The sequence below is a fragment of the Caretta caretta genome, chromosome 4 (genome assembly GCF_965140235.1).
Source record: "Caretta caretta isolate rCarCar2 chromosome 4, rCarCar1.hap1, whole genome shotgun sequence".
NCBI classification, from domain to species: domain Eukaryota; kingdom Metazoa; phylum Chordata; order Testudines; family Cheloniidae; genus Caretta; species Caretta caretta.
In genome coordinates, this window is record NC_134209.1 from 134493773 (window position 1) to 134518664 (window position 24892).

Sequence of the window (24892 nt, forward strand, 5' to 3'; positions counted from 1 at the left end):
GTTCTGGTTTAATTACTTGACTACTCCAATCTCACTAGATCTAACTGTGTGAGTTGATGTCTTAAGCATGGCAGGTAACTCAAATCCTCCATGTAGCAGCACTGCACCATCAACTTCTTTGGAAAATATTAATGCCATATTTTGAGTGCAAGGTGAATCTTATTTCCTTTAGAATGATCCAAAACCCACATAAGTCAATGGGATGCTGGATTTCAGACCTTTAATGGGCATTGCAGTTACTCAAACAGCAAATACTAATGTCTAAACCAGACACCGAAGTCTTTATAGTTAGAGAGGGGGGAAATGCTAATTAGGGCAAGATCTCCTGTTCTTGTTACTAAATAATTAATGTAAAATGATGAAACCAGCCAAATACCCAGGAAAGGTAAAATTGTATATTTTCAACCAGGGCTTTGGAGCAGAGCCTAGAGCTGGAGCGCGGAGCAGCTCCAGAGCAGTGGAGCTGCAGGTTTTTGCCTGGAGCTGGAGTGGAGCCAGAGCACAGCTCCAAAGCCCTGTTTTCAACAGTTTGCGTAAATCCCAGACTGTCAGTGTGGATGCATGTGCTGAACAAACATGTATTTGAGGGAATGTGGGACAAGGAGTCACAAGACCATCTTTGGTCAGTAGAGGAAGAGGTGAGATGATGTTTGTCTGGTTCATGAAAGGAAGGTGAATTGGTGGAGGCTTTGTGATTGGCAAGGTGGCTCATATGAAGTGAGTGGATGGCTATTGTGGTAATATGTAAATTGTGGGATGATATAGTGGGAGAGGTGGCTTCTACTGGAATTGCAGGAGGCTATAATGTGTGGAGATTAAAGATGTTTCGGGCAAATCCATGTGTGATCAGGAACATGGGGATGGATCAGTTACTTGATTAAGCTCAACTGTGAATTTCCTCACTTTCAGATGTTTAAATTTTTTAATTACATTGTTCCAATCAGAGGGGGTGTGCGTGTGTTTGTTTAAGGTATACGTATTGGCAGTACAACCTTAACTCTATCTTAATTTAGGCTTTTGTTTGGGAATACCACATTTTGGTCACTGGGTAACTGTAGATTATTTTTTTCCCCTTTCCTTGCTCTCATTTCTGAAAAGACAGTTCAGAATTTATAAAGGCTGCTGCTAACTACTCTGCATATAAAGCTTTAGATTCTAGGGTCAGGAAAGTAAAGATCTCAACCAGTGTAGCTGAGGGAGGAGGAAGGGATTTGTGTGTAAAGAGAAAATCAGAATATGCAACAGTTGTTTTTTTCATCCTAAATTGTTAACATTCCTGCTGGAAGGTGTTCGATTCTAGATTGTCTGTGCATGTTTTAAGCTCTGTGAGTCTGGGTATTTGATATGGAACTCTTATTCACAACCTGCTGTTTTAATAGTTATATCTAATAATACATAATAGTAAAATACAGTAGTTCCCAAACTTTTTACTAAGGTGACCGATCAACTGCATTTTGTCTTGTGTGGAAACCCACCTTGCATGTATGCACCCTCCCCAGCAGCACGGCAACCCTAATCCTGACCCCGTACAGAGGGGATTTCTCAGGGTGTGAGTGAGGGTTGGGTCTGGAGAGTGAGCTCACCCCACAGCAGTGACTCCAGTCAACCCTGATAGGCAAAACCTGCATGGCACTGTGACCCCGTGCCACAGGCTGTAACACCCAGAGCAGGAAGCCAGTCCCATGAGCAGGATGAGTGCAAGGTGGGCTCACTTTCTAAATCCCTTCATCCCCCTGCAAGGGCCAGGAGAAGGATGTGTTTGCTTAGGGCCCTGTGACCCATCTAGAACCTTTTCTCAACCCACTGTTTGGGAAGAACTGGTATAATACACTGTATTATATAATGGTTTACCTTACTACTTTATTACCATATCTTCTGACCACTTCCTGTGGAGTGGTGCATACAAAAGAGATCAGAGTTGATCAGCTCTGCCAGCTTTTGCTTATGATCTTAGACCACAAGACATTTTTGACTGTAACAGCTCTTTCTGGTTTTTCACCAGCAGGAATCTCTTGATGTGTTTCATGACTCCCCTGGTTTTTAATGCCAGTTTTCACAAACTTTTAGTGGAGCCCCAGCAGACACAAACAAAACATCCAAAGGTCTCTGCATTTTCTAATCTACCATATGTCACCTAGAAAATTCCACAGTCTGTTTGCAGGCAGGTTAAATTTTTCAAATGTCTAATGCGTCTTCAGTGTCCTGAGTGAGTGAGATAGAATCGTTGCCAAAGAAGATACTGAGATGTGTTATATGAACTTATAACTATTTAACAAAGTTATAACATGAGGGTAAAACTTCAGCTTGTAGGATTTTTGTTTTTATTTTTTAATGTTAGATTTCATATTGAAGAGATACAGGGCTTAAAATGTCCAATATGGTAGAAATAGAATAATTATCCCTAAATACATTTTTTTACTTTTCTATCTAAACTAAATAAAATAGTCAAAACAAATATACAAGAATCTTAAACAAGGGCAAAGGTTTTGTTGTTCTTTGAGGGTATGCATCTGTTCGTTACACCAGAGTTGCGTGCATCCTGGTGCCAGAGAGTTTTCCCTAGAAGTACCAGTAGAGGTGGCCCAGCCCACTCCTTGTGCTTTGAAGTGAGGGTAGAACTTCCCCGCCTTCAGTTCCTTCTCACTGCCTGTGGTTGGAGCATTTGTATTTCCTATGTTCAATAAACTTATCTACTGATTTATACCTAGTGGTACTCTTTTTCACCAGTTTTATTTTATTTCTTTATTTTTTATTTTATTTCAAATTGTAATTCTTAGTCATTTTTTCCAGTCACGAGGGCCTCACCTTTGATTTTTCAGTTCACCCTTTAATAATTTAGTTACTTAGAACATAAGAATGGCTATACTGGGTCAGACTGATGGTCCATATAGCCCAGGATCCTCTCTTCCAACAGTGGCCAGTGTCAGATGCTTCAGAGGGAATGAAAAGAACAGGGCAATTATTGAGTGATCCATCCCCTGTCAACCAGTCCCAGCTTCTGGCAGTGAATTTGACTTTGTCTATCATTTTTAAGATATAAAAACATTGTTGAATGCCAATTGGCATTTCCTTGCTATTAATAGCACATAAATTATTAGATTCAAGAAAATGAACTTTATAGTGCAAATTGCTTTTTTTCCAAAAACTTAAAATAGAATGTTGTTTGGGGATTTTAAGATTATACATAATTAACTAAATTGCTACAATAATTGCAACCTTTGCAGAGTTCTTGGCAACGGGAAGACGTCATGTAAAATCACTAATTAAGTTTAAAAAAGAGAGAATTTCTTCCCACTCTTGGAACTGCATGAAAAATGGAGAGATGGCTTCTTTTTTTAATTAAAAATTTAGGGCACTTTTAAATACATTAATCAGCTTTTTGTGGTGCTGACTCCTATGACTGGATACATTAGGACTTGGCTCTGGGAAATTTTACAACTGACTTCAGCAGATTGTTGTTTTTTATTTATTTAATTTTTTTGTGTTAGGAGAACTGATTTTGGGGAATAGGGGAATGTGAAAACTTTATGCTAATGAATTTCTGTAGCTCCTATAGTCCCTCAAGTGGGAAAAAGTATTCTACACTTCTGCATCTCAGTCTCTATTTCTGTCTGTCTCACACAGTTATAACTGGATAGCTTCTTTTGGAGTCAACTATTATATTACTATTTATTATGCTGGCCAATGTAGCTCCATGTGTTAATATGAAATGCAATCTTCTCCTTAAGAGTGCATTGTCTCCTTAGTGCTCTCAGATCCTTCCAGTATGAGAGTGAGGGTTCAAAATCAAAATCGAAACCCATACATTCACACCCCAACAGACTCCTGGGCTGATGCTCTCAACATATTACTATACACTATTACCTTCCCCCCCACAAAGATGCTTTTAATAATTTTATTTTTAAATTCTTCAAGTTAAGGATTGTTTTTTGCAGTTTAGATCTATTCCATTCTGCAGTATCTTTTCCCAAAGTGACTGTATATTTCTGAGAGCCTTGGGTGCATATTTGACCGAGTGAGAAATTGTTGAAAGATAGTGTTGTCACAATGGAAACAGAAAACTCTTGAAAGTAAATTCAGATGGTTTAGGTTTTACATTCCCAGCTATTTTTTTCCAATATCTTTATTTTGCCATTTTTTTCATATTTTCATTTAAATTTCAGAAAAATTTGAACAAAATACTAAATATGGTACCTAGCAAGTCTCTATTGACATAAAAACTCTGGTAGAAACCAACACTGATATCTTCTAATTTTTTAGAAAGTTATTTCTTCACCCATTTGCTTTCTGTAAGTCAGAGATTGTCATTTAATATTTGTACAATGCCTCACACATTGGCGCCCTGACCTAGTTGAGGCCATTAGGTGCTAATGCTATATAAACATTATATGAGAATAATAACTTACAGAAGAGGCTTTATATAAAAAGACAATGGGTGGGATTTCCAGAAAGCACCTAAATGAATTTCAATGGGACTTGTAATCCTATATTACGTAGGCACTTTTGAAAATCCCATTCAAAGTCAAAAATATAATGGATCCTTATGACAAAAAAAATTAGCTTAGGTATAAAAAGAAAATTATTATAAGAGACAAACTTAGATCTCTAAGGTGGGAGAAAAGAATGCATGATATAATATATAATTTGAGAAATGGTATGTAGGAGTATAATTAGGACTGTGTCATAATGCATATGCATGAGGGAGCCAAATATATACAGCCTTAAATTCAGAATTTCCTTTTTCAAACTAATTTCAGTTTTTAACCATGGAACTTTAGGGATTGTTAACATAGGGCCAGAGCCTCAGCTAATGTAAACTGGCATAACTCCATGGAAGTCAAAGGAGCTACACTGATTTACACTAAATCTAGTGGGTACACCTTCCTTATATGATTTCATAATAGCTTTGCATATAATAGCATGATAGCAAAACAATCTGACCCGAAGTCTTTTTCTGTGGAATATAGATCAGAACTAAAGAACTGACTGATATCACTTTCCAATTTCCAGCATGACGTACAGCAGTGTTAATATTATTCCTTGAAGCTGAAGATGTATGTAATCATAGAAAACATTTTTTCAAATTTTTCTACAGTGTGATTTATCTCATTTCAACATCTCTGAAATGTTACTTTGTGTGTGTGTGAATTATGACAGAATAACTTAACTGCAAAATGTATCATCTCTTGGTTTTGCAGTGAGTCAAATTTCTGCTTCAAAATAAGCTAAACTCCACATCAAAATAGTACCTTTTTAAGGAACACATTTTTGAAAACTAAAGTAATTTTGAATTTTCAACAAAAGTGGAAATTTTCACATTTCAGATTTTGCTGTGAAATGTCACGTTTCTTCTTAGGACCAATACTCATACAGCTTCATAGCGTTTCCCAGAACAACCAATAGAAGTATCCAGATTACATGTAATTTAAGATTATTCATATGGTAAGAATAATCATTACTTTTTCTTAGCATATGCACAGCATGCCTCAGGTGGCACATAACCAGTTTTCGTCCCTGACTTTGGTCTGCCGGTTGGACCATTAGCTTGCCTGGCCCCTGCCGGTTACTAACAGGGAATGAGATGTGAACACCAATCCATGCCCCCCAGAATAATCACTCAGTTCTATATAATATTTTTCTGGATGATATTTGTATTGTTGCTGTGGAGCCTCCAAGGCCTTAGCCATTTTGATTTTATGTCTAAGAGCAACCTGTCTTGATGGAATTGAAGCCCATTTGATTTAGATTTATTAAACTAACACTGACAATGTGCTGAAATCTCTACATGAAATGTAGAGTCATAATTAAAGACATTGCCTGAAACAAGAATATCAGAGGGGAACTTTCTTACTCTTCAGAACTGATGAAGTTATTGAATTGTACATAGTAGGATATCAACTGCCCCCTGCTGTGAATAATCAACTGCTTCTCTTAATCTCCTTTTAAGAGAACTAATTGTTCTTGTGTAATATAAATGTAAAGCTTATATAACTCTCTGCTGAAACTGAGCATCACACTGGGAGTTTGTGTTTAGCTGGTTATCCACCACCATCCCCAAATCTTTTTCAAAGTCATTGCTTCCCAGGATAGAATGCCCATCCTGTAAATATGACCTACATTCTTTGTTCCCAGATGGGTATGTGTTAAAATACATATTGTTTGGTTGCACCCAAGCAATCCAGATTACTCTGTATCAGTGATTTGTCCTCTTCTTTTACCACCCCACCAATTTTTATGTCATCTACAAACTTTGTCAGTGATGATTTCATGCTTTCTTCCAGGTCATTGATAAAATGTTAAATAGCATAGGGACAAAAACTGATTTCTGTAGGACTCCATTGGAAACGCACTTGCTCAATGATTCTCCATTTATAAAAAGAAAAGGAGTACTTGTGGCACCTTAGAGACTAACCAATTTATTTGAGCATGAGCTTTCGTGATGCTCAAATAAATTGGTTAGTCTCTAAGGTGCCACAAGTACTCCTTTTCTTTTTGCGAATACAGACTAACACGGCTGTTACTCTGAAATCTCCATTTATAATTACTTTTGGAGACCTATCAGTTAACCAGCTTTTAATCCATTTAATGGGTGCCATGTGCATTTTATATTGTTCTAGTTTTTTTAATCAAAATAGATTCAGGGTTTGTGTGATACACATTTAACAAGAGGAACTCCTTGTCCTTTCTGGTTTTCTCTCAATATTTATTAGATTATTTTCTTTTGAAAATTTATTAACAGAGGAACTAGGTTTCCCCTCAACTGAGACTCTGAATAAATGAGGAAATACCTCTCTAATTACTTCAGAACATAATATTTATTTGCTATCAGTGCAAATAACAGCCTCTTCTTACAAGTGCCTGCACTGAACCATCCCATATCAAGGCCAATCTGATAACATTTTTTAAAAATGCTTTCTACACATCTGCTATGAATTGGTAAAGATCATTTTTAATCAAAGTTATGTGCTATCATGCTATTATTTGCAAAGCTATTATGAAATCATATAAGGAAGGTGTTCCCACTAGATCAAGTTGCAGTGGGGGAGGTTTAGGTTGGATATTAGGAAAAACTTTTTCACTAGAAGGGTGGTGAAACACTGGAATGTGTTACCTAGGGAGGTGGTAGAATCTCCTTCCTTAGAAGTTTTTAAGGTCAGGCTTGACAAAGCCCTGGCTGGGATGATTTAATTGGGGATTGGTCCTGCTTTGAGCAGGGGATTGGACTAGAAGACCTCCTGAGGTCCCTTCCCACCCTGATATTCTATGATTCTATGATTTCTAAAACCTACCTGATCAGGTATTGAAATTATGGTGAAGACATAGCTGTCCAATATTTTAAACCTCTGCAGTATTCAAGTGAATTTACTATAAGATCATTTACCTACGAAGTCTCGGATACGTGTTTTGACATAGCCACCCCTGTTTGGGGTACCACTGCTATACAAAAAGTTATATCTCTAATTGCCAATTGATCATTTTCTTTTTCCCTACACTACATCTTTGATTTTCAAAGCATCTCTGTATACTATTCCCTATACCATTATTAAAGTAAAATGTTTTAAAATACGATATGACCGGTCAGTCCTTTATTTCAATAAATTATTTTATTTTCATCAATCTTTCTTTATATTTAGGGTGCTGCTGCATTAATATGGTTTGATCATCATGATAAAGGCAAACTGTGCCAATCTAACCCAGAAATTATTATTAACACCATATTTGATATTATTCTGGAAAGTCCATTCTTCTTTGAACAGTGGCACAAGCAATCCTGAATGCTAAATACTTCATCTTCCTGTAAATAATTATATATAATTTATATCTGTCTATCATAATTATATAAAACCTTTCACCCCAGAATTCCCAAGCATTTTTGTAGTAAGAAATCTCCACCCACCACAGAAGTTCAGCCAGCTACGTAGTAGAGCGTGTCAGATGTTAACAGCACACTACAGAACTGTTAGTAATTTGGAATAGGAAGTGAATAAAATTGTATCCATTTGAAATAGTAGGAGGAATTTATGTAGGTAAAACATGATTATCCAGATAAGAATCTGACCAGGACATTGGGATGAACGCCTCTTACTCTTGGAAAACTGAAATGACTGAATATATTATGTTCTGAAAGGCCCCTCACAGAGCTCTGTGCCCACTTAACCGCATGCTCTGGAGTCTGCAACACTCCCTCAGTAGTGATTCAGAGGGAAAAGAGTCATCTGTTGCATTGCCAGACCCACTTTCTGCTGCACCTAGGTTTTCCGTAAAGGTTCCCATACAGGCCCAACACAGCTTAGCTTGAGAGATCCAATGAGATCACAATGTTTATTCTCACCATTAGCCATATATATATAGGGAAAAATATACCTACTTCATATGTAGGTATAGATAGGGAAAAAAAATCTTTCCATTTGCCATGTTGGTTAGGACCAGATAGGAAACTCCCCAATCCCCCAAGTTCACATTGGTGAGAAATTACACAATTTGTCCTCTTGGAGTCAATGGGACTAATTGTCTAACTACTCCCCACCGCAAGTAAGGGGTTCAATATCTGGCCCTTTGCAATTTGTGTTTGCAAGCAGTTTACTCCCTCTCAAAGCACTTACTCATCTTGCTTGAACCTATGCTAAATCATTGCCTTTAGTCGGTGATATCTGAAACCTTTCCATGTCAACAGATATCACAAATATTATGATTTCACCCCTGAGAATCATGGATAAGTTGGTTGTGAGAGAGAAATTTGGTTATCTTCACTAATCCTAGGCAAAAAACAAATGTTAAACAGGATGGTTAAGGTTAAACTTGCAAGAAACCCAAATATTTGAAAGTATGGAAAATCACAGTTAAACTATTTAAGCTACCTTAATTCTGCATTCTGAGTGATCCCAACCACCCAACTTTTCATCCGTGTTCCTTTTATAATGAACCAGTAAGGTATGTCATTTTCAGATCAAAGACTTCTAGTAAGACTTTCAGAATTCCACAGCCTAATATCTACGGTATTACATTTTTGAGCACTCACTCTGCTTGTATAGCTCATAAGGGGAATATCAAAACTGTGCCCCACAAATTATTGGTTTAAAATCATCTCAATAAATACATTAGCTCTTTATCTGACATTTGAATAATTGGTTTGGGGCCATACAGTATTGGGGACTGATGCTGCAAGATGCTGAACATATCAGTCAGTACCTTATTGGATTGGCCTCTAATGTGAGGAAGGAAATGATTGCCTTCAGCATGCTATTTTTAATAAGTTGTAAAGTGAACTTTTTTTTTCAATGCCATGTGTATAATGGGAAAAAAACCTGGAGTTAGCAAAACTACTGTGTGATTATGAGTAAAGCATTCTAGATTTTCCTAGTCACTGATGAGAAGACTCTCTTTTATATATATGAGGAAATTAGTTTGAGTTTCTAACTTTCTCGGAGGACTAGAGTAGAGGAATGCATGTTTCCTTTGCCTCGACTACATGAATTCAATTTTAATTGCAGCTCACTCTATTCAAAAGCTATGATCAAAGGGGAAACCACTGTTGGATATTCTAACTCTGGCAAACACCTTTTAAAATAGCTTGTTTGATTAACTTCAGTTTTGGTGGAGAAAATATCCTGTTTCCACTGGGAAGCCTCCCTGAGGATTGGTTTACATTTTGAACTCTGTCTCTATAAGAAGAAAAGACTAGGGAGTAACTTTTTTTAAAAAATGAAGATTTAAGTCTCTTAAGGTCATTTGGTGGCCTATTATAAGCTCATTGGCGCTGATGAGCCATTCTGAGATAACAATTTAACATCTCAATAACTTCTAAAATTAGGGTGTAATGGACTAATCTGGTCTGTGTACTAGACCTTTACTAAAGAAACTACAATTGATTGCTTTCCCTTTTCCCCCCCTGCAAAGTGGCAATTAAAACTAGAATGATTTTTGGATTCTGGTTAACCTCTCTGTTTTGGGATCTCAATTCAGGAACCCCTATTCCAAATAACTTGAAAATTGATAGAAAAATTCTAACTTGGCCCCAGATCTAACCTTCCCATTTTGAGGCTAATATTCTTTTTTATGGATTTTAGGGGGTGGTGGTAACTGGAACTGGGCTTACACTGGAAACGGAACTGAGTTATGGATTGGTTACTGCCACTTCATAGTAACAAAGGAGAGTCCAATAAAATACTGGCAAATGGCTTTCTGGTTAAATGTTATTTCATAAATATGCCATAGAATGAAAATTGGCCCTCATAGTAATTAAATAGGCTTGGAACAGAAGGGTCAGCTAGAATATACAACTATTTGTTTTGTTTTATGGTAAGAGCAGTGTTTGAGCAGGAAATCCTTTAAGAGGCCAGTAGTTCTCTGAAAGACAAAGTGATGATTTAAGTTACCTTTCTTCCTTACATTTTGTCCCCTACAGCAGTTTAATGACCAGCTCCTGTTCATCCGATGACATTGATCAGGAGGAAATCCAGCTTGCCTTGCAGGCAGCTAAAATTGCTAGCAGAGAAAAGATCAGATCCCGATTTCATGGCAGCAATGACCTTATTCACCGACTCTTTGTCTGCATCTCAGGTCTGAGAGCTCCCTTTGTTTGTTACGAATGTCAATTTTATTCATCTTTCTCTCTTTGTGTCTCTGTTATGAAATTAGGGTGTGCACGAAAATATAGGATGTAGCACTGACTAGATACGATGTGGCTGCAGGATTGTAATTTAGGGCCTTACCCTGCAAACAGCTCTTGCAGGGGCAGGTGTCTGCCTGTACAGAGCAGCTTGCAGGACTGGTGTTTGGGGACTTGTGAAACCTGCAGTTAAGGAGGAGTTTGGTTATGTAGGTGCTTCATCCTCATAGAGTTTCCTCTTCCCAGTGCTGTCCTAAGACTCCAATGGAAGAAATTCCTGAGGGGAATGAAGACGTTTGGTAGTAGTAGTCCTTGTATCATAACTTATGTCTTGTAACTTATCATAACTTTTTCTAGCTCTGTAACAATGTAATTCATATTTAAAAAATCTCAGAATGTTCTTATGACAAAAGCACACTACAGATATTGCATATCAGATTACAAGTACTTTAGGGACAAAAAAGTCTTGACTGTTGTAGTTTAATCTAATTTCTTTTAAAAATAAAATTTTCAGTTATGATCTTAATTTTATTACCAGTATGAACTATAAGTGTTCCCTAGTCTTTTTAAACATAAAATCATTAATAACAGCATTGTACATATTTAGAGGATCATTTTTTTTGGTGATGTTCAAATAATAATGGCTTTACCCATTTCCACCACCGGCTAGGTGTGGCTGACCAGCTGCAGACAAACTATGCCAGTGATTTGCGTAGCATCTTAAAGACCTTATTTGAAGTGATGGCAACCAAACCCGAAACAGAGGACAAGGAAAAGCAGAAGAAAGGTGAACATAATAAAGTACATTTTCTCTATTGCACTTTTCAGTTGTGCATAGGTCTTTAAAATATTTGGTAGGAGATTTGTCTTTTGTTCCTGTGAAATAACTCTCAGCTCTTCTACAGTCATTTAACCCTTGGTAAAATGAGATCATAGAAATGGTATGTAAATGTATATGTCAGTGGAAAATATACATACATGTTAGTATGCCTTGCACCAAAAGTCAAAAGACAGAGTGTCCAGGGTGCTTCTGCCCATTTGCTTACTGATACGAGGCAAGAAATAGTATTTCTTTTCTGTGGGTGTGAATGGTAGCTCCTGTAGACATTCTCATGCTAGCTGTACTCTAGATAGCTCACCAAAAATAGCAGAGAGGATGCAGAGCTGCAGGCTTCAGCGTGGGCTGCGCAAGCCTGTCTGACCACCCCTGGGTATGTACTTGCCTTGTACAGCTGGTGCTGACTCCCACACCATGACATCCTCACTTCTATATTTAGAGAGCTAGCATGGATAGGTTTACATGAGCTACAAATCACACACTCTGCTGCAATGTAGATGTAACCTAAGTGTGGCTGGGACCTCCCAATAATTTGCTGCGGTATTGGTAAAAGACTACGAAAAAGATATGCTATCACAATCTAATATGTGATGTTAAGTTCATTTTGTTTCATGTTTTTCAGTTAATCAGGGTTTAAGGAATGCCACACTGGAAGATTGTGCTTTATGCCAGGAAACCATATCTTCTTCAGAACTTGCAGCAAAGGCCAGAGATGGAGACTTTGAAGGTATTTTAACATTTCTGAGAATTCAAATAAGGGCACGCTGTTGGGGGGTAAAGTGGGAAACTGAGTCACGAGTTCACCCAATTTAGGCTTTATCAATTTTCACCTTTATATACTATTTCAGACAGAAATATTGTCACTTATAGTGTCTGAACATACATTTATGCAAGACAAATGATAACAGAAAAGAGGAAATTAATAAAGGGCCCAAGTTACCACATTCCAGAGCACCAGGAAGGCCTTACGTCTTCCATGATGGTTGTCATCTCCTTTGATCTCTTGGAATGATCCTTCAGTCTGGTCCTTCCATTTCTGGTCCGGTGTTTCTCCGATTTGGGTCTTGTTGACTTGGGATCTTTTATACATTACCACATTACAGATTATTTAACCTTTCTGCAGTCAGCTTGGTAATCACAATCGGCTTCTGCAATCACATTAACCCTTTGGGTTTTAGGTAACTCAGAGCTTACCTAAAATTACATATGTGCAAACTTCGATTACCCATCTTCCGCATTTATTTATTTTTTTGTTTGTGCAATTTCTATGTCACGTCGTTTTGTGCCTCTGGGTTTTCCCAGTAAAAGACTTATTGTTGTTCCAGGTTTGTGTATTTTTACCTTAAAACTTTCTGCACAACGTATTATCTTTGTTCTGTCAGCAATCACGTCATTTTAAGCAGATCAGTGATTCTTTGTAAAAGAAGAATCGACAAAACCATACTTTTGCCACCAAGGCCTTGGCCTAAGTGTTACCTCTTCTATACTCATTCACTACCCATAATTACAGATTTTTAAAGTGTAGCTATCAAAGCTTTTAATCTTATCATTAGCAATCCTTTGTTTTTATATTTCAATATTATAATTCAATATGTGGATATCATCCTATTCTACCCCTTACTCTATTCAGGGTAGTTATGGAAAACACAATGATCCTTTTCTGTCAACATTTCTTATCTTCTTTAAATATGGGTTTTCAAAGGCCTTTTTCACTCAAAGTCATTTTGCTTATGCATCATTATAAAAAACCCATTTCATTAGAATTTTTCTTGTGAATGCATTTTGAGGACTGTCTCAACTTTAGGATCTTACTTTTAATGGTACCCCAACAACACTGACTTAGGTACAAAAGTTGCTGATTAGGACTAAAAGAAAACTGATTAAAAGTGTGGCTGTTCTCTGAAAAGTGACTAAAAATGGCATCATGGGATTCCGTGGGGTCATGACTCCAGATGGAACATGTTCAGGTTTACCATCTATACCCTTTTTTTTTTTTTATAACTGACAGCCCTGCAAAACTTCACCTGAGATCTGAAAATCCTGTATGTACAGTATGTATATCTGTGTCAGTATAGAGATATACTGTATATAGTGAATACATAATTATATGGTGTGTAAGCTTATATGGCATGTGTGTCATTTTACTGCATTACTAAGTAAGAGGGAAAAACCACAAATGATTTATATAGGTCATTCCAAATGAATACCATGCCTCAGCATTATGCATTTTTATAAAATCAACATAATTTTTCAGAAGTGTTCTACAAATGTCTGAGAATTTTTAAAAAAATGTTATTGATACTCTTTTTGTATCGCTCAATATATAAAGCCAGTATAAGGCTTAGCATCAGAAATCAAGCTGTACCACCTAAGAGAAAAAGAAATTATAAATAATATATCTTAGATCATTTTTAGAGGTTTCTAAAATAACTTGTATTTTGAAGTCTGATCTTTTAGGGCTAAATGCAAGTGCTGCATCCCACTGGGAGTCTGGCAATCTCTTACTCTCAGTGATATTCAACTGATAGGAAATTCTCAGTTTTCAAAAGTGTCATCTAGTGATTTTTGACCCCCAACTTCAAACGTCTTGAAAGGTCAACGCTCTTAGAAAACAAAGCCCTGATGAAGTGAGCTGTAGCTCACGAAAGCTCATGCTCAAATAAATTGGTTAGTCTCTAAGGTGCCACAAGTACTCCTTTTCTTAAAGCCCTTTTAAGATCTCTCAAGTTGAACTAAAACTGAAGCTTCCACTTCTGAAAATGTAGGCCCCTCTTTCTATGCTGTTAGAAATGGGACCTAATCACAAAATTCACATCAGGATTCAAGCATCCAAGAAGCTCCTGTCTCCAATTTTGGTTTAGGTGTATAGATACAGGTATGGAACCAACCACATAGTTTGAGTCTGTATCTGAACTTCCTTAAAATTCAGTGGTGGCTGAATTTGATTGGTTCTGAGGTGTACATGCTTAGCTTTACATGGAACACTACATATAGAAGAACACATTGTTTAAATATTTTGTTCTAATCATCTACCAAAAATACTGACAGGCAGCATGGTTTAGTGATTAGAGAATAGGAATGGAATTTTTGAGACCTTTAGTGATTTGCTATGTGACCTTGGGCAAATCACCTCATAGACTCATAGACATTAAGATCAGAAGGGACCATTATAATCATCTAGTCTGAACCTCCTGCACAATGCAGGCCACAGAATCTCACCCACCCACCCACTCCTGCAATAACCCTCTCACCTATGTCTGAGCTATTGAAGTCCTCAAATCATGGTTTAAAGACTTCAAGGAGCATAGAATCCTCCAGCAAGTGACCCATGCCCCATGCTACAGAGGAAGACAAAAAACCCCCAGGGCCTCTTCCATCCTGCCCTGGAGGAAAATTCCTTCCCGACCCCAAATATGGCGATCAGACCTAATCTTTCTATTGCATTTTCAGCATCTGTTAAAAGAAGTTACTAATGATTAGCCACTCCTTCACGACAGCATTGTGAGAATTAATTAGTTAATGTTTGTAAAACATGCTTGTGAAAACACAGCACCCATAGGCTGACTCTGTGGGTGCTCCAGGGCTGGGGCACCCACGGGAAAAAATGGTGGGTGCTGAGCACCCACCGGCAGTCAGTTCCACTGGTAAGCCAGCTACTTCCTCTCCCCCCCCCGAGCCTCCCCCCACTGCAGATCATCTGTTCTGCAGTGTGCAGGAGGCACTGCGGGGGGGAGAGAGGAACGGAGCGGGGGCAGGAAGAGGTGGGGTGGGAACTTGGGAGAAGGGGTGGAGTGGGGGCAGAGTGGGGGCAGGAAGAGGCGAGGTGGAGGTTTGGGGGAAGGGGTGGAGTGGGGGTTGGGTCTGGAGCACAGCCAGGGGGGTCAAGCACCACCCAGTATGTTAGAAAGTCGGCACCGCTACAGCACCATATACAGTATAATATGTAATGACTAAATGTATATAAGCCTTCTGTCATAAATATAAAGGGAAAGGTAAACCCCTTTGAAATCCCTCCTGGCCAGGGGAAAGCTCCTCTCACCTGTAAAGGGTTAAGAAGCTAAAGGTAACCTCGCTGGCACCTGACCAAAATGACCAATGAGGAGACAAGATATTTTCAAAAGCTGGGAGGAGGGAGAGAAACAAAGGGTCTGTGTCTGTCTGTATGCTGGGTCTTTGCCGGGGATAGACCAGGAAGGGAATCTTAGAACTTTTAGTAAGTAATCTAGCTAGGTATGTGTTAGATTATGATTTCTTTAAATGGCTGAGAAAAGAATTGTGCTGAATAGAATAACTATTTCTGTCTGTGTATCTTTTTTGTAACTTAAGGTTTTGCCTAGAGGAGTTCTCTATGTTTTGAATCTAATTACCCTGTAAGATATCTACCATCCTGATTTTACAGGGGGGATTTCTTTATTTCTATTTACTTCTATTTTTATTAAAAGTCTTCTTGTAAGAAACTGAATGCTTTTTCATTGTTCCCAGATCCAAGGGTTTGGGTCTGTGGTCACCTATGCAAATTGGTGAGGCTTTTTATCCAACATTTCCCAGGAAAGGGGGGGTGCAAGTGTTGGGAGGATTGTTCATTGTTCTTAAGATCCAAGGGTCTGGGTCTGTAGTCACCTAGGCAAATTGGTGAGGCTTTTTACCAAACCTTGTCCAGGAAGTGGGGTGCAAGGTTTTGGGAAGTATTTTGGGGGGAAGGACGCGTCCAAACAGCTCTTCCCCAGTAACCAGTATTAGTTTGGTGGTGGTAGCTGCCAGTCCAAGGACAACGGGTGGAATATTTTGTACCTTGGGGAAGTTTTGACCTAAGCTGGTAAAGATAAGCTTAGGAGGTTTTTCATGCAGGTCCCCACATCTGTACCCTAGAGTTCACAGTGGGGGTGGAGAAACCTTGACACCTTCCAATATCACTTGATGGTTTCTATAGAAAACCCTAAGACAGTCAGACGACCATTAATCATTGTCTCTCTTGCTTCCACTGAAGCCACTTGAATAGTCTTTCAGAGCATGAGACCCCAACTTCAGACTTCTCTGCTCCAGGACAGGTCTCTAAAGCATATTTGGTTAGCTGTGTATTGAAATGCTCAGTACTTACCTGTATACAGGCTGTGCATACCATTGCTTTCTATTCAAAGTCTTCTGAATTCAGGAAACCCGAGATCAGATAGATAGGTAATTTAGATCTCAGCTTGAATGCAGAGGAGAGATTACTCCTTGGGGAATTCTGCGCTACTGTGTGTGTGCATAATTAATGAACCACGCATACTTTTAATTTTTTGTGCAGAAAAAAGCTTCTGCTGAAATATTGCTGCAGTTCTGCCTTTTGCCCACCAGAGAGTGCTGTGGTGCTAGAACAGAGCAGCAGCTCCCAGCTAGCTAAGGAAGAGAAAGTGCCTGCCTTCTTTGCAGTGCCTGTCGGGCCAGGTCAGGCAACAGGGCCTATGGGGAGACAGACAGCATGCGGCTGCTGGGGGGGGTCAGACAGGGGGTCATAAGGACTAGTGGGAGAGGACAGACTGGGGCAGGAGCTGAATGGGAATGGAGGCACAGGGCTGCATGGTGATGGTGGAGGTGGTGCAGAGCTACATAGGGACAGGGGTGGCTGAGTGGGGACACAGAGACACATGAGGATTGGGAGGGGGTACAGGGACACATAGGGACGAGGGTAGCTGAGTGGGGGCACAGAGACACATTAGGTCAGGGATAGGGGGTACAGGGACACATGGGGACAGGGGGAGGGGGTACAGAGACACATAGGGACAGGGGAATGGCTGGGTGGGGGCACAGAGACACATGGGGATGGGGGAGGGGATGCAGGGCCACGAGGGGATGGGGGGAGTGGGTGTCTCAGTGGGAGTCGAGGGACACATGTGGACAGGGGGTGCAAGGACATATGGGGACAGGGGCAGATGTGCCTGACTGAATGGGAGAGACTAGGGGTCAGCCAAGGTCTGCATGGGGGAAGCTCCCTAACAATCCCTCCACCTCTCCCCCCCCACAAAAAAACAACCTGTTCCTTACTTTTCCTACTCATACCCAATAACCCTCCAAGTTCACAACTAGGCTCCTTCCCAGCAATTTACTTCCCTCTCCATCAGCTCCTCCATTACCCCTGACTCCCCCAAGTCTTTGCACTGCTTCTGAGGTGTGCAGTGATCAATTGTTCTCCATGTCCAACAGGGGTAGTACAAGAAGTAATGGGCTTAATCTGTAGCAAGGGAAATTTAGGTTAGATATTAGGAAAATCTTTCTAACTAAAAGGGTGGCTAAATTCTGGAATAGACTTCCAAGAGAGGTTGTGGAATCCCCATAATGGGAGGTTTTTAAGAATAGGTTGGACAAACATTTGTCGGGGTGGTTTAGGTTTACCTGGTCCTCCCTCAGTGTAAGGGGCTGGACAAGATGACCTCTGGAGATCTCTTCCAGCTCTATATTTCTATGATAGTATGAATTCTGTCTGGAGTAAGACAGGAGCACAGACTGGGAATTAAGGGCAGCATTCTGGCTAGTTAGTCAGATATGTGTGTATGGCATGGGGACCCTCTACATCAGATGCTATTGGTCCCAATGAAACTCTTGCAGGGCAGTTCATTCCTGACCTGTAAAATCCGCTGCTACTTCTAGAGCTAGACGCTTTCCTCCTCGTTAAAAATTGTTGATTCTGAGAATTTTGTGGTGATTATTTTTAATCACTCACAAAAAGGCACATTCCTTGCTCCAAAAGAACATAAAATCTATCCTGTGATATGGATGATAGAAATATGCTAGAGACCAGAATGATATCACTAATGTCTTTCTCATTTGTGCTTTAATCAGGATTTGAGCAACTAGCATTTTAGGAGTCTGATCCAGCTTCCAGTGGAGTTAATGTAAAAATAACACTGATGTGTCATAGGGCCAGATCCTTTGCTAGTGTAAATCAGTGCAGCTCCATTGACTTCGTTGATTGCATCTGCCTCAGTCACTCTGTCTGAGTGGCTACAGTTTTCCCCAGTTCATCTAAAGTAATGGGACTGTATCACAAAATAGGAAGTGAAGGGAAGTATATCTTTTGCCACTGCTGGAAAAGGCGGAAATTAAAATATACGGACAAGATGAGAGGGAAAACCATAGAGTCTCATTTAACTAAATTTGGGCTTGTTGGGGTCTAAAATTCATCCTTTCTAGTCAAGAATGAAGAAAAAAATGGTTTAAGCAAAGAAAAGAAACTTCATTTTTCTCACCATTTTAGATGGACTTGTCAGTGTCACGGGTTCTAAGTGATGGGGGCCATATAAGTAGATGGCTATTGGTAAAGTAGAGCTCTCAGCAAGTGTAACCCACACACCTCCTGAGTGTGGTGTTCTGTCCCATCTAATAGCACCAAGACCACGTAGAAAGAGAGATTAATGACTCTGCTCTACAGCCTTACCTAAGGGCTATGTGGCTTTTAGCTCATGCAGTAGAGGCTCATGCATGTAGTTCCAGAGGTCCCAGGTTTGATCCCGCCCGCCAGTGACTGGGGTGTTTCGGTGTTACACAAGCCTATCAAGAGTTAGATAAAGAAAGGTAGTTCCTGAAGTCAAAGCATGACACATTCTGATAATCAGTAATTTTTGGGAGGGACCGGTTCCTCGTTTGTTCACATACTGGACTTTCCACAGTGTTATCTTTGGTAATGAGACTGCTTATGCCAAGGCAGTCATTCTAGCCTCTCATTCTCTGGCCTCCAGAATGACCCATACAAAACAACCAGACTGAAAAAAATAGGTCCTGCCAGCAACTGGGACATTTAAGTGGCACCACTGAAGTTTATGGGAAGAGCAGTGCCAGCATTAGTTCAGGGTGTAAAGACTGAAGGATTTTTTGACTGTTTGGGAGTGGAGGCATACGGGCAAGTAATGAACTACTGGTAAAAAGTTTCAGGACTTTCAAATACTCCCTAGGTTTAGAAAGTTTTAGCTCAACCTGCATTTGGAGTTAAAGCTGCCTGGCTTCTGCACAAGAACTGTACACACAACCCCCTTCCCCAAGCAATTCAGGCCAGAATCCCTACAGACACAGCAGGTTATGCAAGTCAGTGAGGTGCTCCAAGTTGTCATTGTTGACATGAATTATGCAGATTTTCCTCTCATATATGCCAGATTATGTCAAACGGATAAATGTTTCTGCTGTCATCCAACAGATGGCACCACAAACTGCAGTGTAGCATAGACTCTCAGTGATCAGGAACAGTCAGCATGGATTCACCAAGGGAAGGTCATGCCTGACCAATCTAATCGCTTTCTATGATGAGATTACTGGTTCTGTGGATGAAGGGAAAGCAGTGGATGTATTGTTTCTTGACTTTAGCAAAGTTTTTGACATGGTCTCCCACAGTATTCTTGTCAGCAAGTTAAAGAAGTATGGGCTGGATGAATGCACTATAAGGTGGGTAGAAAGTTGGCTAGATTGTCGGGCTCAATGGGTAGTGATCAATGGCTCCATGTCTAGTTGGCAGCCGGTGTCAAGTGGAGTGCCCCAGGGGTCGGTCCTGGGGCCGGTTTTGTTCAATATCTTCATAAATGATCTGGAGGATGGTGTGGATTGCACTCTCAGCAAATTTGCGGATGATACTTGTCAAGGTTCCTCCCCCATTCTGAACTCTAGGGTACAGATGTGGGGACCTGCATGAAAAACCTCCTAAGCTTATCTTTACCAGCTTAGGTCAAAACTTCCCCAAGGTACAAAATATTCCACCCGTTGTCCTTGGACTGGCCGCTACCACCACCAAACTAATACTGGTTACTGGGGAAGAGCTGTTTGGAAACGTCTTTCCCCCCAAAATACTTCCCAAAACCTTGCACCCCACTTCCTGGACAAGGTTGGGTAAAAAGCCTCACCAATTTGCCTAGGTGACTACAGAACCAGACCCTTGGATCTTAAGAACAATGAACAGTCCTCCCAACACTTGCACCCCTCCTTTCCTGGGAAATGTTGGATAAAAAGCCTCACCAATTTGCATAGGTGACCACAGACCCAAACCCTTGGATCTCAGAACAATGAAAAAGCATTCAGTTTTCTTACAAGAAGACTTTTAATAAAAATAGAAGTAAATAGAAATGAAGAAATCCCCCCTGTAAAATCAGGATGGTAGATATCTTACAGGGTAATTAGATTCAAAAACATAGAGAACCCCTCTAGGCAAAACCTTAAGTTACAAAAAAGATACACAGACAGAAATAGTTATTCTATTCAGCACAATTCTTTTCTCAGCCATTTAAAGAAATCATAATCTAACACATACCTAGCTAGATTACTTACTAAAAGTTCTAAGACTCCATTCCTGGTCTATCCCCGGCAGAAACCAGCATATAGACAGACACACAGACCCTTTGTTTCTCTCCCTCCTCCCAGCTTTTGAAAGTATCTTGTCTCCTCATTGGTCATTTTGGTCAGGTGCCAGCGAGGTTACCTTTAGCTTCTTAACCCTTTACAGGTGAGAGGAGCTTTCCCCTGGCCAGGAGGGATTTCAAAGGGGTTTACCCTTCCCTTTATATTATGACAATACTAAACTGGGAGGAGTGGTAGATACACTGGAGGGCAGGGATAGGATACAGAGGGACCTAGACAAATTGGAGGATTGGGCCAAAAGAAATCTGAGGAGGTTCAATAAGGATAAGTGCAGGGTCCTGCACTTAGGACGGAAGAACCCAATGCACAGCTACAGACTAGGGACCGAATGGCTAGGCAGCAGTTCTGCGGAAAAGGACCTAGGGGTGACAGTGGACGAGAAGCTGGATATGAGTCAGCAGTGTGCCCTTGTTGCCAAGAAGGCCAATGGCATTTTGGGATGTATAAGTAGGGGCATAGCGAGCAGATCGAGGGACGTGATCGTCCCCCTCTATTTGACATTGGTGAGGCCTCATCTGGAGTACTGTGTCCAGTTTTGGGCCCCACACTACAAGAAGGATGTGGATAAATTGGAGAGCGTCCAGCGAAGGGTAACAAAAATGATTAGGGGTCTGGAACACATGAGTTATGAGGAGAGGCTGAGGGAACTGGGATTGTTTAGCCTGCAGAAGAGAAGAATGAGGGGGGATTTGATAGCTGCTTTCAACTACCTGAGAGGTGGTTCCAGAGAGGATGGTTTTAGACTATTCTCAGTGGTAGAAGAGGACAGGACAAGGAGTAATGGTCTCAAGTTGCAGTGGGGGAGGTTTAGGTTGGATATTAGGAAAAACTTTTTCACTATGAGGGTGGTGAAACACTGGAATGCGTTACCTAGGGAGGTGGTAGAATCTCCTTCCTTAGAAGTTTTTAAGGTCAGGCTTGACAAAGCCCTGGCTGGGATGATTTAATTGGGGATCGGTCCTGCTTTGAGCAGGGGGTTGGACTAGATGACCTCCTGAGGTCCATTCCAACCCTGATATTCTATGATTCTATGTCTGCCTCCTCCCAATGAATTCATCCTGAAGGCCATTGTTGGGATTGCACCAGTCAACGATACTCTTTTGTGTGTAGCATTTCTACACTTCCAATCACTTCTTTTTTTTTTAAATTAATGTTTCCACATAAAGTGAACAAATTTACATAAAATGAACATATCTCTAACCCCGGCTCCTGCTATCACCAAAGAGCATAAATACCTTTCACACTAAAAGAGTTCACTAGACGACCTAACAGGGAAGAAATGTCCAAATATTTCTAATTAATTCCCATATACAATCACAGACCGTATTCCCTTGCAAATGGTGCCCAAATATACAAGATTACTTTCAATCAGTAAAGATGAATAAATAGATCTAAAATTCCATTAGTGGCTCTTGTCCCAGCTCAGATGGAGATAATGAACCGTTCTCAGTTTTATCAGATTTCTCATTCTGACTCTGTTTAAAATCCACCAGCTGGTCTGGATCATAAAACAAATATGAATTTTTATTATGAATCCCCTGACATTGGTAAGGATAGATGAGTTGGAAACCTAGTGACTTTGTGAAGGTGAAATGCAATAAACTCTGGATTATTTGGTATCCCACTACAAAAATCTTTGCAAACGCACAGCTAAGATTGAGATATATTTGTCTTACAAAAAAAGTATCCTCACACATTAGGAAAATGTTATTCAGCATTAAGAAAAATTATACATGAGATTAAAGTTAGTAAAAATCTCAGTTTCAGTTTTAGCATGAACCTTAACTCTGCATAGACAGTCACTATGCTCTCGTATGAACTTGCACAGAAAATGATAGAAGACAAAAACACCATATCATCCGTGAGTGAACACTTTTCATAAAGCACTCAATCCATATATGACCTCTCAGTTCTTGTCCTCAAACTAAACCTGCACATCACCTTCAAAAGACGGGGAACTTAAATTCATTACTCTGCAAGACACTAAAAAATGTGGACTCAACAGAGACACTGGTTTTATGACTCATTACAACAATTTGTAACACACCTCACTGCCTGCTAACGCTTAATTGCCCACTTCATTTTACAGCATGTGTGAGCCCCTTAACGGTCTGTCCCAATTTGTATTTAGCTCAGACACTGGTTACCTTCCCCAGACCTGAAGAACAGCTCAGTGAAGCCTGAAAGCTTGTATCTTCCACCATCAGAAGCTGGTCCAATAAACAATATTACCTCACATACCTGGCCTTACTCTTCAATAGACTTTTTATAACAAGCTCTTTTAGTACTTGTCTGCACTAGGAATTTTTTAATCTGTAATTCCCAATAAATGCAGGTCTCCTGGCAGCATCACTGGAAGCGGTAGTGTAAATACTTGAGACTGGCTTGGGTATTTTTAATACTGTGATGTCTAACCTTAGGCAACTTACTGAGTTTTTTCTGCACTACAGTTTCCACTGGTGCTACCACCGATGGAGCCTTCCCCATTGGGAATTATGATCTGAACAATTCTCACGTAGACAAGGTCATGGAGTTTTGGGCAGACAAAGAGAAATTTAGATTCATCTCTGTCGTAACAATAAGCATGAGATTTCAAATCAAAAGACTTTCTGGAGGAAAGATGGATGTGTCACACAGCTATTTGTGCTCTATAAAGATAGATTTGTCATAGCCCTTCAGACACAACTTCTATTCCAGACATAACATGTTTGCTGTGAATTTCCAGGGTAATCATGTGAAAACATCTGTTTGTACCATGTAACAGTACACTAATTTTTCCCTTCTGATCCCACTCCCGTTCCTATAACACCACTGTGCTCACCGTCACCTAGTCATAACTCCAGGCATAGTGTAGGTGTCATGAATGCCAGCGTAAATAGCTATTTGTGGCATGTGTTTGCATCTGTTTGTGACACATAACATAATTTCTCCTCTCTCCCCACATTTGCCTAGTCATAACTCCATGCTGCTCTCTAACATGCAGAGTTAACTATATCCAGTATCCCTCAGCCCAGGTCTTAAACCCTAATTCCCATAGCCACGGGAAACCACACACTAGAGCATTTGCGGAATATAGTATCTAGTAATCGTTAAATCAGAATTAGTTGTCAGCCTGATGTGAACAACCAATTTTCCTGTTGTTCTCTAAATGCCTATAGCTGCTCTGGTCTTTATAATGATGACCAACAGCATTTTGTAAATGAAATCATTTAAATTGTTGCAAAACTCTTCCTTAGTCAGCAGCTCTACCTGAGCCATGAGACAGTGCTCCACACATTACCTGCTAAGACTCCCAGTTTCCCTGGGAGAATCCTGATTTCAGGTACCTTCTCCTGGCTTCCAGAGTGGCTGCTTGAATCTCTGGTTTTCAGGGAGTAAGCTGAACTGCCTAGCATATAGGACCTGAAATTGTCCTTCTGGCAAGATCAAGAACTTCCTCCACGAAGCTGCTGCTCAGCAATACAGAGAGCCCAACAGCAGGAGGAGCAGCACACTGCCATCCACAGCAGGAGGAAGACAGGAAACCCTCTGCAGCAGGCGGGGAAGGGAGCTACTTTCTAGATCCCAGCACCAAGATATACTCCTTGGAGGGTGGGGAGAAGAGAGGAGTAGTAACCCCTCGCCCCTTCAGAACTAAGGGGAAAAGTTTCTACTGCTTCTGGGGAGCCAGAGAAAGGGCGAGACAGGACAGGGGAAACTTGAGGGGAAAAAGGGGGAAGCCAGACAAAGGAATCTTAAGAGATGATTAAGAGAGAGAGGGAGAGAGATGGTGAACCCAAGGGGGTATTGTTGGATCTGGTCCTGTGGTTTGCTGTTGTTTGCCTCTGGCACTGGGTGCCGGCAACAGGTTTATGCAAATGAGGAAACATGTAATCATCAAATATTCAAATTAGTGCAGCTTCTCTGGGGAGAGGATGAGAGAATAAACACCACATGACTGATGTTTAGTCACGTTGCTTAATGCACTACGGCACAGGTTTTCAACCTTTTTTCATTTGCAGGCCCCTACAAAGTTTCAAATGGAGGTGTGGACCCCTTTGGAAATCTTAGACATAGTCTGCGGACCCCAA

The 24892-nt window shown here is 40.3% G+C and overlaps 1 protein-coding gene across 9 annotated transcripts in view; it reads left to right on the top strand.

The window, feature by feature from the left end:
* Positions 1-24892, top strand: part of ZFYVE28 (zinc finger FYVE-type containing 28) — a 324770-nt gene that overhangs the window by 285225 nt on the left and 14653 nt on the right. For all 9 annotated transcript variants that reach the window (XM_075128096.1, XM_075128094.1, XM_075128095.1 and 6 more), the window contains 3 exons: positions 10406-10560; positions 11280-11396; positions 12070-12174. In XM_075128096.1, coding sequence (XP_074984197.1) covers positions 10406-10560; positions 11280-11396; positions 12070-12174 — 377 coding nt within the window. The remainder of the gene's footprint in view (positions 1-10405; positions 10561-11279; positions 11397-12069; positions 12175-24892) is intronic.